The 15489-nt window shown below is 41.4% G+C and overlaps 1 protein-coding gene across 24 annotated transcripts in view; it reads left to right on the top strand.

Moving 5' to 3' along the window:
• The window catches only part of Prestin (solute carrier family 26 member prestin), a 74130-nt gene that overhangs the window by 41621 nt on the left and 17020 nt on the right, over positions 1-15489 (top strand). For 19 of the 24 annotated variants that reach the window (XM_073986508.1, XM_073986510.1, XM_073986518.1 and 16 more), the window contains 2 exons: positions 13021-13364; positions 13428-13980. In XM_073986508.1, coding sequence (XP_073842609.1) covers positions 13327-13364; positions 13428-13980 — 591 coding nt within the window. In that variant the 5' untranslated portion in view covers positions 13021-13326. Of the gene's footprint in view, positions 1-4977; positions 5091-13020; positions 13365-13427; positions 13981-15489 lie in introns of all 24 variants that reach the window. The other 5 variants (XM_073986500.1, XM_073986499.1, XM_073986496.1 and 2 more) reach the window with 1 other exon arrangement.

Below are 15489 nucleotides of genomic sequence, written 5' to 3'. Positions count from 1 at the left end.
CTACAGAATAAAGGTGCCTTTAGGGGTCTTGTGTCTAGAAAAAAGAGGCCTTCTGGGTTCTTTTGTGGAAATGTATTTCTTCCATAGGATAGAAGACGCCTTCAGGGGCGTCCCAAATAATGCATTTCTACGCCCATGTCTCTGTTATTCAATTCATTATTTTTTCCTATATTCTTTTTGCTTTGTAGCTTGTGACGTTTGTTGTGATTTGTTTCTGGCAACAATCGTGGCAATTTAAATCATCACGAACAAAATTTTTCTAATAGATTTCCTTGCCATTTTCCTCTCTTTCTCTTTCTGCCAAAGTAAATTATGTGATATTGACACAAGTTCATTGTATTTATGAGTCAGTTGCTTAATAATTATAATCGCCTTAATACAAAATTCAAAATACAAAATTTGTTAAATATTTATTATTTTTTAATGTTAATCCCATCAAAGTGTCAGTCAGTAGCATGACTTATATTTGCTTTTGGTATCGGAACGTGTGTAATCAGTAGCCATTAAATATTTGTTAGTAAATGTTTTCTTATTAACAATTATTTGTTGTATTTTTTATTTACCTAAATATTGGTAGTCACAAGACTTTTGTTTTTGGCTTAACAATTTTATGGTCATTTACAACAAAGATTTTTTGGTTTTGCTTTAAGGGGGCACTTAATTGTTAATAAACTGTTAATATTGCTGATTAGCAAAATTGTTGCTAATCTATGGGAAATTTTTGTTATATTTTTCGGTATTAAAAGTCATTGACCACGTGTGAAATTTATGGCAGGGCAGTGAAGATATTTGTTCGGAAAACAAAAGTATTTTATTAGTTACCAGGTGCAGGTGGATTTTTAAAGAATATTTTTAAAAGGCTCGTGGATTTCTAAAGAATATTTTTAAAAGGCTCGTGGATTTTTAAAGAATATTTTTAAAAGGCTCGTGGATTTTTAAGTAATATTTTTAGGGTAAATATTTGTTGATTAGTGTTCTCCATACCCAAATGTTTTCTTTATTCATTATCAATTATCGATCGTAAATTAGCAGTTCTCTACTGAAAGTGTTAATTTTCCTCAAAATTTGAAAGAAATGTATTAAAAACATTTTTCTATGGTGTACTGATTTTTAATAAATACCAACTCCATTTATGCGGTTTATGTTCTTTAAAAATATTAATTAGCATATCACGTTGATGCAGTGTCAGTGGTACAGAAACAATAATCTTAGCTGTCAGTCACTCAAAAGCCAACCACTTAGTCACACCTTAGAAGAAGAAGAAAGTGTTAAAAGACAATTCAACAATTTAATGTTACCTAAGAAGCGGCAGGAAAAAGAAAACAAATGAGAGAAACGTAACAAAACATACAAGTGTTGTTTTGTTTTCCTTTAATTGCATTCCGCTTCGTTTTTCTTTCTTTCTATTCACCCACACATATTTTCTTTTTACACAACCATTACGATGGGTCGTCTCTCTAGGTCAAGTTCAATGTTCAACTAATTTATTTTTAAATTATTTTCCCACCGTCACCACCAACCAGGCAGACTCGCACAACAGCAACCACTTTGTGTAAGGGTTTTTGTTCCAAGACCTTTTATCTTGGAGGTTATTTTCTTTATTGTTTTCCTCTTCATTTTCGTATTTATAACAACGAATAAAACCAAAACAGAAACAAATGAAATGAAAAACAGAAAAAATTACATAAAATTACAAAACATATGGTGTCAAGAAAAAGGGAGGTGGCGGAAGCAAGAAATTAGACAACACAAAACACGCGATGAATACAATTAAGTGGAATCACATAATAAAGTGAGAGAGGTAATAGTGGAAACTACTTTGGATGCCAGTAGTAGTAATTGACCCCCCAATGATGGCCATTCGTATTGATTTTGTGGAAGATAAAATGGTGATATTGAAAATTATGGGACTATAGAAGCACCCTTTCTTTCAGAAAGGGACTATAGAAGCACCCTTTCTTTCAGAAAGGGACTATAGAAGCACCCTTTCTTTTAGAAAGGGACTATAGAAGCATCCTTTCTTTCAGAAAGGGTCTATAGAAGCACCCTTTCTGAAAGGAAAGATCTATAGAAGCACCCTTTCTGAAAGGAAGGGTCTATAGAAGCACCCTTTCTGAAAGGAAGGGTCTATAGAAGCACCCTTTCTGAAAGGAAGGGTCTATAGAAGCACCCTTTCTGAAAGGAAGGGTCTATAGAAGCACCCTTTCTGAAAGGAAGGGTCTATAGAAGCACCCTTTCTGAAAGGAAGGGTCTATAGAAGCACCCTTTCTGAAAGGAAGGGTCTATAGAAGCACCCTTTCTGAAAGGAAGGGTCTATAGAAGCACCCTTTCTGAAAGGAAGGGTCTATAGAAGCACCCTTTCTGAAAAGAGGGCTCTATAGGAGCACCCTTTCTGAAAGGAAGGGTCTATAGAAGCACCCTTTATGAAAGAAAGGGTCTATAGAAGCATCCTTTCTGAAAGAAAGGATCTATAGAAGTACCCTGTCTGAAAGGAAGGGTCTATAGAAGTACCCTTCCTGAAAGGAAGGGTCTATAGAAGCACCCTTTCTGAAAGGAAGGGTCTATAGAAGCACCCTTTCTGAAAGGAAGGGTCTATAGAAGCACCCTTTCTGAAAGGAAGGATCTATAAAAACATCTTTTCTGAAAGTAAGGATCTATAAAAGCATCTTTTCTGAAAGGAAGGGTCTATAAAAGCACCCTTTCTGAAAGGAAGGTTCTATAGAAGCACCCTTTCTGAAAGGAAGGTTCTATATAAGCAGCCTTTCTGAAAGGAAGGTTCTATAGAAGCACCCTTTCTGAAATGAAGGGTCTATAGAAGCACCCTTTGTTTCAGAAAGGGACTATAGAAGCACCCTTTCTTTAAGAAAGGGACTATAGAAGCACCCTTTCTTTAAGAAAGGGACTATAGAAGCACCCTTTCTTTAAGAAAGGGACTATAGAAGCACCCTTTCTTTAAGAAAGGGACTATAGAAGCACCCTTTCTTTAAGAAAGGGACTATAGAAGCACCCTTTCTTTAAGAAAGGGACTATAGAAGCACCCTTTCTTTAAGAAAGGGACTATAGAAGCACCCTTTCTGAAAGGAAGAGTCTATAGAAGCACCCTTTCTGAAAGGAAGGGTCTATAGAAGCACCCTTTCTGAAATGAAGGGTCTATAGAAGCACCCTTTCTGAAAGGAAGGGTCTGTAGAAGCAGCCTTTCTGGAAGGAAGGGTCTATAGAAGCACTCTTTCTGAGCGGAAGGTTCTATAGAAGCACCCTTTGTGAAGGAAAGGATCTACAGAATCACCCTTTGTGAAAGAAAGGGTCAAAAGAATCACCCTTTGTGAAAGAAAGGGTCTATAGAATCACCCTTTGTGAAAAAAGGGTCTATAGAAGCACCCTTTCTGAAAGGAAGGGTCTATAGAAGCACCCTTTCTGAAAGGAAGGGTCTGTGGAAGCACCCTTTCTGAAAGGAAGAGTCTATAGAAGCACCCTTTCTGAAAGGAAGGGTCTATAGAAGTACCCTTTCTGAAAGGAAGGGTCTATAGAAGCACCCTTTCTGAAAGGAAGGGTCTATAGAAGCATCCTTTCTGAAAGGAAGGGTCTATAGAAGCATCCTTTCTGAAAGGAAGGATCTATAGAAGCACCCTTTCTGAAAGGAAGGTTCTATAGAAGCACCCTTTCTAAAAGGAAGGTTCTATAGAAGCACCCATTCTGAAAGGAAGGGTCTATGGAAGCACCCTTTCTGAAAGGAAGGGTCTATAGAAGCACCCTTTCTGAAAGGAAGGGTCTATAGAAGCACCCTTTCTGAAAGGAAGGGTCTGTGGAAGCACCCTTTCTGAAAGGAAGAGTCTATAGAAGCACCCTTTCTTTCGGAAAGGGACTACAGAAGCATCCTTTCTTTCGGAAAGGGACTATAAAATCACAGAATTACCCTTTCTGAAAGGAAGGGTCTATAGAAACACTCTTTCTGAATGGAATGACACCTTTTCTGAAAGGAGGGGTCTATAGAAGCAACCTCTCTGAAAGGAGTGGTCTATAGAAGCACCCTTTCTGAAAGGAAGGGTCTATAGAAGTACATTTTCTGAAAGAAGAGTCTATAGAAGCGCCCGTTTTGTAAAGAAGGGTTTATAGCACCCTTTCTGAAAAGAAGAGTCTTTAGAATCACCCTTTCTGAAAGGATGGGTCGATAGAAGCACCCTTTCTAAAAGGAAGGGTCCATAGAAGCACCCTTTCTGAAATGATGGGTCTATAGAAGTACATTTTCTGAAAGAAGAGTCTATAGAAGCGCCCTTTTTGAAAAGAAGGGTTTATAGACGCACCCATTCTGAAAGGAAGGGTCTAAGCCCACTTTCATTCAGAGGAGCCCGATTTCTTTCAGAAATTCTATAGGAGCCCGATTTCTTTCAGAAGCTTGTTTATTTCAGAAATGTTCTTTGAAGTCCACTTTCTTTCAGAAAGGGTGTACAGAAGCCCGCTTTCTTTCAGAAAGAGTCTAGAGAAGCCCGCTTTCTTTCAGAAAGAGTCTAGAGAAGCCCGCCTTCTTTTAGAAAGGTCTACAGAAGCTCGCTTTCTTTCAGAAAGGGTCTATAGAAGCCCCCTTTCTTTTAGAAAGAGTCTAGAGAAGCCCGCTTTCTTTCAGAAAGAGTCTAGAGAAGCCCGCCTTCTTTTAGAAAGGGTCTACAGAAGCTCGCTTTATTTATAAATAATTTATTATCATTGGTCTCTGGTGAAATAGCTTCGGTTACAGCCTAGCAGCCAGGTAGCAATTACAAAAATACATACATCATTATTTGCATTTTCAATTATCAAGCTTGCTTGGTAGCTGCCATCATTGCCATGCGGCTTAAAATAAATAAATATTTTAATGCTAATTTTGAAATTCTTAAAAAAATAAGCTAAAAATAACAATTTTTCTTATAACTAACTTTAAATAATACAAAAATATGAATTTTCAACTACTTTATTATTGATCTTGCGGTTTTTGTGGCGAAGAAGATATATTCTTTATTTCAATATTAAAAAAAAATTCCAAATAATTGATGATGAATAACAACAACACTAATAATAGCAACAATATCAGCATGGATAAGCCACGTAATACAAAGCGGGTAGGTGTTTTTTTGTAGTTAGTTACGTTGTTGTTGAGTAGCTGTAATTCACAGAAGTTTGCTAATTAAGCGAAACTTGTCACCAGTTCCAAAACACTACCATTTTGTCACATCACTCCTCCCCTAGTTTCCACCTTTTTCATGTTTATGACTTTTATCGTTTTGTGCGTATTCTATCATTTTTCGATTAACTTCAAAATGTTACAAACATGTCACTCACCCTCCTCTTTATAAGTTAGTAATCAGCAAAATAACCATTCCATTCCTCCTGCCCCTCCCCCTCGCCAACAATTACCTTCCAACTTGGCATTACGATAAGAAAGAAAATAGTTCGAACATTATCAAATTGCTGGTGGCCACTTAATTTTAATTGACTTTTTCCGTTGACAAGTCAATGTCATCAACATTTGACATTCAATTTCAATGGCCCTCAATAAATTTTGGTAAAAAAGAAGAGGTTCTATGTTATAGAAGTGCTCTACGGGCACTTGCTATGCTATAGAAGTACCCTACGGACACTTGCTATTCTATAGAAGTGCCCTACGGAGACTTGCTATTCTATAGAAGTCCCCTAAGGGCACTTGCTATTCTATAGAAGTCCCCTAAGGGCACTTGCTATCCTATAGAAGTCCCCTAAGGGCACTTGCTATACTATAGAAGTGCCCTACGGACACTTGCTATACTATAGAAGTGCCCTACGGACACTTGCTATACTATAGAAGTGCCCTACGGACACTTGCTATACTATAGAAGTGCCCTACGGACACTTGCTATACTATAGAAGTGCCCTACGGACACTTGCTATACTATAGAAGTGCCCTACGGACACTTGCTATACTATAGAAGTGCCCTACGGACACTTGCTATACTATAGAAGTGCCCTACGGACACTTGCTATACTATAGAAGTGCCCTACGGACACTTGCTATACTATAGAAGTGCCCTACGGACACTTGCTATTCTATAGAAGTGCCTCAAGGACACTTGTTATACTATAGAAGAACCCTACGGTCACTTTCTATTCTATAGAAGTGCCCTACAGACACTTGCTATTCCATAGAAGTGCCCTACAGGCACTTGCTATTCCATAGAAGTGCCCTATAGGCACTTGCTATTCCATAGAAGTGCCCAACAGACACTTGCTATTCAACAGAAGTGCCCTACGGACACGTGCTATTCTATACAAGTGCCCTACGGACACTTGCTATATTATAAAAGTGCCCTACGGGCACTTGCTATACTATAGAAGTGCTACAGGCACTTGCTATTCCACAGAAGTGCCCTACAGGCACTTGCTATTCCACAGAAGTGCCCTACAGGCACTTGCTATTCCATAGAAGTACCCTACGGGCACTTGCTATACTATAGAAGTGCCCTACAGGCACTTGCTATTCCACAGAAGTGCCCTACAGGCACTTGCTATTCCATAGAAGTGCCCTACAGGCACTTGCTATTCCACAGAAGTGCCCAACAGACACTTGCTTTCCACAGAAGTGCCCTACGGAAGATTGCTATTCAATAGAAGTGCCCTACGGACACTTGCTATTCTATAGAAGTGCCCTTCGGACACTTGCTGTTCTATAGAAGTGCCCTACGGACACTTGCTATTCTATAGAAGTACCCTACGGACACTTGCTATTCTATAGAAGTGCCCTACGGACACTTGCTATTCTATAGAAGTGCCCTACGGACACTTGCTATTCTATAGAAGTACCCTACGGACACTTGCTATTCTATAGAAGTGCCCTACGGACACTTGCTATTCTATAGAAGTGCCCTACGGACACTTGCTATTCTATAGAAGTGCCCTACGGACACTTGCTATTCTATAGAAGTGCCCTACGGACACTTGCTATTCTATAGAAGTGCCCTACGGACACTTGCTATTCTATAGAAGTGCCCTACGGACACTTGCTATTCTATAGAAGTGCCCTACGGACACTTGCTATTCTATAGAAGTGCCCTACGGACACTTGCTATTCTATAGAAGTGCCCTACGGACACTTGCTATTCTATAGAAGTGCCCTACGGACACTTGCTATTCTATAGAAGTGCCCTACGGACACTTGCTATTCTATAGAAGTGCCCTACGGACACTTGCTATTCTATAGAAGTGCCCTACGGACACTTGCTATTCTATAGAAGTGCCCTACGGACACTTGCTATTCTATAGAAGTGCCCTACGGACACTTGCTATTCTATAGAAGTGCCCTACGGACACTTGCTATTCTATAGAAGTGCCCTACGGACACTTGCTATTCTATAGAAGTGCCCTACGGACACTTGCTATTCTATAGAAGTGCACTACGGACACTTGCTATTCTATAGAAGTACCCTACGGACACTTGCTATTCTATAGAAGTGCCCTACGGACACTTGCTATTCTATAGAAGTGCCCTACGGACACTTGCTATTCTATAGAAGTGCCCTACGGACACTTGCTATTCTATAGAAGTGCCCTACGGACACTTGCTATTCTATAGAAGTGCCGTACGGACACTTGCTATTCTATAGAAGTGCCCTACGGACACTTGCTATTCTATAGAAGTGCCCTACGGACACTTGCTATTCTATAGAAGTGCCCTACGGACACTTGCTATTCTATAGAAGTGCCCTACGGACAATTCTATAGAAGTGCCCTACGGACACTTGCTATTCTATAGAAGTGCCCTACGGACACTTGCTATTCTATAGAAGTGCCCTACGGACACTTGCTATTCTATAGAAGTGCCCTACGGACACTTGCTATTCTACAGAAGTGCCCTACGGACACTTGCTATTCTATAGAAGTGCCCTACGGACACTTGCTATTCTATAGAAGTGTCCTACGGACACTTGCTATTCTATAGAAGTGCCCTACGGACACTTGCTATTCTATAGAAGTGCCCTACGGACACTTGCTATTCTATAGAAGTGCCCTACGGACACTTGCTATTCTATAGAAGTGCCCTACGGACACTTGCTATTCTATAGAAGTGCCCTACGGACACTTGCTATTCTATAGAAGTGCCCTACGGACACTTGCTATTCTATAGAAGTGCCCTACGGACACTTGCTATTCTATAGAAGTGCCCTACGGACACTTGCTATTCTATAGAAGTGCCCTACGGACACTTGCTATTCTATAGAAGTGCCCTACGGACACTTGCTATTCTATAGAAGTGCCCTACGGACACTTGCTATTCTATAGAAGTGCCCTACGGACACTTGCTATTCTATAGAAGTGCCCTACGGACACTTGCTATTCTATAGAAGTGCCCTACGGACAATTCTATAGAAGTGCCCTACGGACACTTGCTATTCTATAGAAGTGCCCTACGGACACTTGCTATTCTATAGAAGTGCCCTACGGACACTTGCTATTCTATAGAAGTGCCCTACGGACACTTGCTATTCTACAGAAGTGCCCTACGGACACTTGCTATTCTATAGAAGTGCCCTACGGACACTTGCTATTCTATAGAAGTGCCCTACGGACACTTGCTATTCTACAGAAGTGCCCTACGGACACTTGCTATTCTATAGAAGTGCCCTACGGACACTTGCTATTCTATAGAAGTGCCCTACGGACACTTGCTATTCTATAGAAGTGCCCTACGGACACTTGCTATTCTATAGAAGTGCCCTACGGACACTTGCTATTCTATAGAAGTGCCCTACGGACACTTGCTATTCTATAGAAGTGCCCTACGGACACTTGCTATTCTATAGAAGTGCCGTACGGACACTTGCTATTCTATAGAAGTGCCGTACGGACACTTGCTATTCTATAGAAGTGCCCTACGGACACTTGCTATTCTATAGAAGTGCCCTACGGACACTTGCTATTCTATAGAAGTGCCCTACGGACACTTGCTATTCTATAGAAGTGCCCTACGGACACTTGCTATTCTATAGAAGTGCCCTACGGACACTTGCTATTCTATAGAAGTGCCCTACGGACAATTCTATAGAAGTGCCCTACGGACACTTGCTATTCTATAGAAGTGCCCTACGGACACTTGCTATTCTATAGAAGTGCCCTACGGACACTTGCTATTCTATAGAAGTGCCCTACGGACACTTGCTATTCTACAGAAGTGCCCTACGGACACTTGCTATTCTATAGAAGTGCCCTACGGACACTTGCTATTCTATAGAAGTGCCCTACGGACACTTGCTATTCTATAGAAGTGTCCTACGGACACTTGCTATTCTATAGAAGTGCCCTACGGACACTTGCTATTCTATAGAAGTGCCCTACGGACACTTGCTATTCTATAGAAGTGCCCTACGGACACTTGCTATTCTATAGAAGTGCCCTACGGACACTTGCTATTCTATAGAAGTGCCCTACGGACACTTGCTATTCTATAGAAGTGCCCTACGGACACTTGCTATTCTATAGAAGTGCCCTACGGACACTTGCTATTCTATAGAAGTGCCCTACGGACACTTGCTATTCTATAGAAGTGCCCTACGGACACTTGCTATTCTATAGAAGTGCCCTACGGACACTTGCTATTCTATAGAAGTGCCCTACGGACACTTGCTATTCTATAGAAGTGCCCTACGGACAATTCTATAGAAGTGCCCTACGGACACTTGCTATTCTATAGAAGTGCCCTACGGACACTTGCTATTCTATAGAAGTGCCCTACGGACACTTGCTATTCTATAGAAGTGCCCTACGGACACTTGCTATTCTACAGAAGTGCCCTACGGACACTTGCTATTCTATAGAAGTGCCCTACGGACACTTGCTATTCTATAGAAGTGCCCTACGGACACTTGCTATTCTATAGAAGTGTCCTACGGACACTTGCTATTCTATAGAAGTGCCCTACGGACACTTGCTATTCTATAGAAGTGCCCTACGGACACTTGCTATTCTATAGAAGTGCCCTACGGACACTTGCTATTCTATAGAAGTGCCCTACGGACACTTGCTATTCTATAGAAGTGCCCTACGGACACTTGCTATTCTATAGAAGTGCCCTACGGACACTTGCTATTCTATAGAAGTGCCCTACGGACAATTCTATAGAAGTGCCCTACGGACACTTGCTATTCTATAGAAGTGCCCTACGGACACTTGCTATTCTATAGAAGTGCCCTACGGACACTTGCTATTCTATAGAAGTGCCCTACGGACACTTGCTATTCTACAGAAGTGCCCTACGGACACTTGCTATTCTATAGAAGTGCCCTACGGACACTTGCTATTCTATAGAAGTGCCCTACGGACACTTGCTATTCTATAGAAGTGTCCTACGGACACTTGCTATTCTATAGAAGTGCCCTACGGACACTTGCTATTCTATAGAAGTGCCCTACAGGCACTTGCTATTCCATAGAAGTGCCCAACAGGCACTTGCTATTCCACAGAAGTGCCCTACAGGCACTTGCTATTCCATAGAAGTGCCCTACAGGCACCTGCTATTCCATAGAAGTGCCCAACAGGACACTTGCTATACTATAGAAGTGCCCTGCGGACACTTGCTATACTATAGAAGAGCCCTACGAACACTTGCTATACTATAGAAGTGCCCTGCGGACACTTGCTATACTATAGAAGTGCCCTGCGGACACTTGCTATACTATAGAAGTGCCCTGCGGACACTTGCTATACTATAGAAGTGCCCTGCGGACACTTGCTATACTATAGAAGTGCCCTGCGGACACTTGCTATACTATAGAAGTGCCCTGCGGACACTTGCTATACTATAGAAGTGCCCTGCGGACACTTGCTATACTATAGAAGTGCCCTGCGGACACTTGCTATACTATAGAAGTGCCCTGCGGACACTTGCTATACTATAGAAGTGCCCTGCGGACACTTGCTATACTATAGAAGTGCCCTGCGGACACTTGCTATTCTATAGAAGTACCCTACGGACACTTGTTATTCTATAGAAGTGCCCTACGGACACTTGTTATTCTATAGAAGTGCCCTACGGACACTTGCTATTCTATAGAAGTGCCCTACGGAAACCTGTTATTCTATAGAAGTGCCCTACGGACACTTGTTATTCTATAGAAGTGCCCTACGGACACTTGCTATTCTATAGAAGTGCCCTACGGACACTTGTTATACTATAGAAGTACCCTACGGACACTTGCTATACTATAGAAGTGCCCTGCGGACACTTGCTATACTATAGAAGTGCCCTGCGGACACTTGCTATACTATAGAAGTACCCTACGGACACTTGTTATTCTATAGAAGTGCCCTACGGACACTTGTTATTCTATAGAAGTGCCCTACGGACACTTGCTATTCTATAGAAGTGCCCTACGGAAACCTGTTATTCTATAGAAGTGCCCTACGGACACTTGTTATTCTATAGAAGTGCCCTACGGACACTTGCTATTCTATAGAAGTGCCCTACGGACACTTGTTATACTATAGAAGTACCCTACGGACACTTGCTATACTATAGAAGTGCCCTGCGGACACTTGCTATACTATAGAAGTGCCCTGCGGACACTTGCTATACTATAGAAGTGCCCTGCGGACACTTGCTATTCTATAGAAGTACCCTACGGACACTTGCTATTCTATAGAAGTGCCCTACGGACACTTGCTATTCTATAGAAGTGCCCTACGGACACTTGCTATACGATAGACGTGCCCTGAGGACTCTTGCTATACTATAGAAGTGCCCTACGGACACCTGCTATACTATAGAAGTGCCCTACGGACACTTGCTATTCTATAGAAGTGCCCTACGGACACTTGTTATTCTATAGAAGTGCCCTACGGACACTTGTTATTCTATAGAAGTGCCCTACGGACACTTGCTATTCTATAGAAGTGCCCTACGGACACTTGTTATACTATAGAAGTACCCTACGGACACTTGCTATTCTATAGAAGTGCCCTACGGACACTTGCTATTCTATAGAAGTGCCCTACGGACACTTGCTATTCTATAGAAGTGCCCTACGGACACTTGCTATTCTATAGAAGTGCCCTACGGACACTTGCTATTCTATAGAAGTGCCCTACGGACACTTGCTATTCTATAGAAGTGCCCTACGGACACTTGCTATTCTATAGAAGTGCCCTACGGACACTTGCTATTCTATAGAAGTGCCCTACGGACACTTGCTATTCTATAGAAGTGCCCTACGGACACTTGCTATTCTATAGAAGTGCCCTACGGACACTTGCTATTCTATAGAAGTGCCCTACGGACACTTGCTATTCTATAGAAGTGCCCTACGGACACTTGCTATTCTATGGAAGTGCCCTACGGACACTTGCTATTCTATAGAAGTCCTCTAAGGCCACTTGATATTCTGTATAAGTGCCCTACGGACACTTGCTATTCTATAGAAGTCCCCTAAGGGCACTTGCTATTCTATAGAATCCACTAAGGGCACTTGCTATTCTTTGGAATCCACTAAGGGCACTTGCTATTCTATAGAAGTCCCCTAAGTGCACTTGCTATTCTATAGAAGTTCCCTACAGGGGTCTTCTATCCTATAGAAGTCCCTTAAGGGCTATTCTATAGAAGTTCCCTACAGGGGCTTCTATTCTATAGAAGTCCGCTGCAGGGGTCTTCTATTCTATAGAAGTCCGCTACAGGGGTCTTCTATTCTATAGAAGTCCGCTACAGGGGTCTTCTATTCTATAGAAGTCCCCTACAGGGGTCTTATATTCTATAGAAGTCCCCTACAGGGGTCTTATATTCTATAGAAATCCTCTACTGGGGTCTTCTTTTCTACAGAAGTCCCCTACAGGGGTCTCCTATTCTATAGAAGTCCCCTACATTGGTCTTCTATTCTATAGAAGTCCCCTACGGCGGTCTTCATATGCAGAAACATTAAACCTTCCTTAGAAATAGTTCCAACTACACCAAGTTCTGCTCTCTATTAGAGAAAACATAACCTCAAATCTTACTTTTACTAATATTTCTCCATTTTTTTCTTCCTCATCTTACAGAAACGATTTGACTTTAAACGTATACGTAAATACGCTGCCTATTATTGTCAGTCACCCTCGGCACGAAGTCCATTTCACGGAGCTGGTTCTTCGTTACATTTGACAACTATCAAACAGGCCAATCGAACAACAACCACAACAACAGCAACAATAACCAATACAAAAACAAAAAAATATAATGAGACCACAACAGAATACGAGGCCCAAGGAATATTAAGTACCCAAACAGTTATTTGTAACCATCCGTTCCTAATCAAGTTCCAGTATACCGATGAGGATATAGACGGGTTTCAGGTGATAAACACAATGTCGAAACAAACAAATGGAGAAAATGCAGATATTGAGTAGGTTTTGCCTCTAATTTCCTCTAAATTCCGAACTAATGTCCGATTTCTTTTTCTTTTCAGAGCCAAAAAGCCTTTGAGTCCCAATGGTAGTTCGAATAAACCAAAAATCATACCAAAATATGATGTCCATCGTGATGTCCTGACCCATGAGCTGGTCATAAAACAAACAGGATATAATGCCCGCGATAAAAGTATACCCTATGGGCTGAAAACATGTTGGCAGAATTGGTCTTTTTGGTCTATGTTCGCTGGCATCATACCCATAGTCCAATGGCTTCCGAAGTATTCAGTGAAACGTGATTTAATTGGTGATATTATAGCCGGTTTTACGGTTGCCATTATGCATATACCTCATGGCATGGCCTATGGTCTGTTGGCCGGTGTATCACCGGGTTCCGGGCTTTATATGGCCATATTTCCTACCTTAGTTTATATGATATTGGGTACATCGAAACATATCTCCATTGGAACGTTTGCAGTGGCCAGTATGATGACTCTGAAAGTGGTGCAGTCACATGCCTCGGATGAACAACAGCTGGCGGAGGGAGGTGAAGGTTTGATAACGCCACTGGAAGTGGCTACAACGCTGGCGTTCACAACGGGAATATTACATGTGAGTGGACTGAAGTGAGACCATCCTGCGGAGGTCTTATATTCTACCGAAGACCTTATACGAAGGTCTCCTATTCTAAAGAAGCTCCCTAAAGAGGTGTTCTATTTTATAAAAACCCGTACGGAGGTCTTCTATTCTATAGAAGCCTTCTACGGAGGTCTTCTATTCTATAGAAGCCTCCTACGGAGGTCTTCTATTCTATAGAAGCATCCTAGGGAGGTCTTCTATTCTATAGAAGCCTCCTACGGAGTTCTTCTATTCTATAAAAGAGAGGTGTTTTATTATATAAAAGCCGCCTAGGGAGGTCTTCTATTCTATAAAAGCCTCCTAGAGAGGTGTTTTATTATATAAAAGCCTCCTAGGGAGGTCTTCTATTCTATAGAAACCTCCTACGGAGGTCTTCTATTCTATAGAAACCTCCTACGGAGGTCTTCTATTCTATAGAAACCTCCTACGGAGCTCTTCTATTCTATAGAAACCTCCTACGGAGCTCTTCTATTCTATAGAAACCTCCTACGGAGCTCTTCTATTCTATAGAAACCTCCTACGGAGCTCTTCTATTCTATAGAAACCTCCTACGGAGCTCTTCTATTCTATAGAAACCTCCTACGGAGGTCTTCTATTCTATAGCAACCTCCTACGGAGGTCTTCTATTCTATAGAAACCTCCTACGGAGGTCTTCTATTCTATAGAAACCTCCTACGGAGGTCTTCTATTCTATAGAAACCTCCTACGGAGGTCTTCTATTCTATAGAAACCTCCTACGGAGGTCTTCTATTCTATAGAAACCTCCTACGGAGGTCTTCTATTCTATAGAAACCTCCTACGGAGGTCTTCTGTTCTATAGAAACCTTCTACGGAGGTCTTCTATTCTATAGAAGCCTCCTACGGAGTTCTTCTATTCTATAAAAGAGAGGTGTTTTATTATATAAAAGCCTCCTAGGGAAGTCTTCTATTCTATAAAAGCATCCTAGAGAGGTGTTTTATTATATAAAAGCCTCCTAGGGAGGTCTTCTATTCTATAGAAACCTCCTACGGAGGTCTTCTATTCTATAGAAACCTCCTACGGAGCTCTTCTCTTCTATAGAAACCTCCTACGGAGCTCTTCTATTCTATAGAAACCTCCTACGGAGGTCTTCTATTCTATAGCAACCTCCTACGGATGTCTTCTATTCTATAGAAACCTCCTACGGAGGTCTTTTATTCTATAGAAACATCCTACGGAGGTCATCTATTCTAAAGAAACCTCCTACGGAGGTCTTCTATTCTATAGAAGCCTCCTACGGAGCTCTTCTATTCTATAGAAACCTCCTACGGAGGTCTTCTATTCTATAGAAGCCTCATATGCAGGTCTTCTGTTTTATAGAAGCCACCTATGGAGGTCTTCTGTTCTATAGAAACCTCCTACGGAGGTCTTTTATTCTATAGAAGCCTTCTATGGAGGTCTTCTGTTCTATAGAAACCTCCTACGGAGGTCTTCTATTCTATAGAAACCTCCTATGGAGGTCT

Source organism: Musca autumnalis, unplaced genomic scaffold, assembly GCF_047663935.1.
Source record: "Musca autumnalis isolate F117 unplaced genomic scaffold, ASM4766393v1 scaffold_4, whole genome shotgun sequence".
NCBI classification, from domain to species: Eukaryota; Metazoa; Arthropoda; class Insecta; order Diptera; family Muscidae; genus Musca; species Musca autumnalis.
This window is presented reverse-complemented; position numbering and strand designations above follow the sequence as displayed.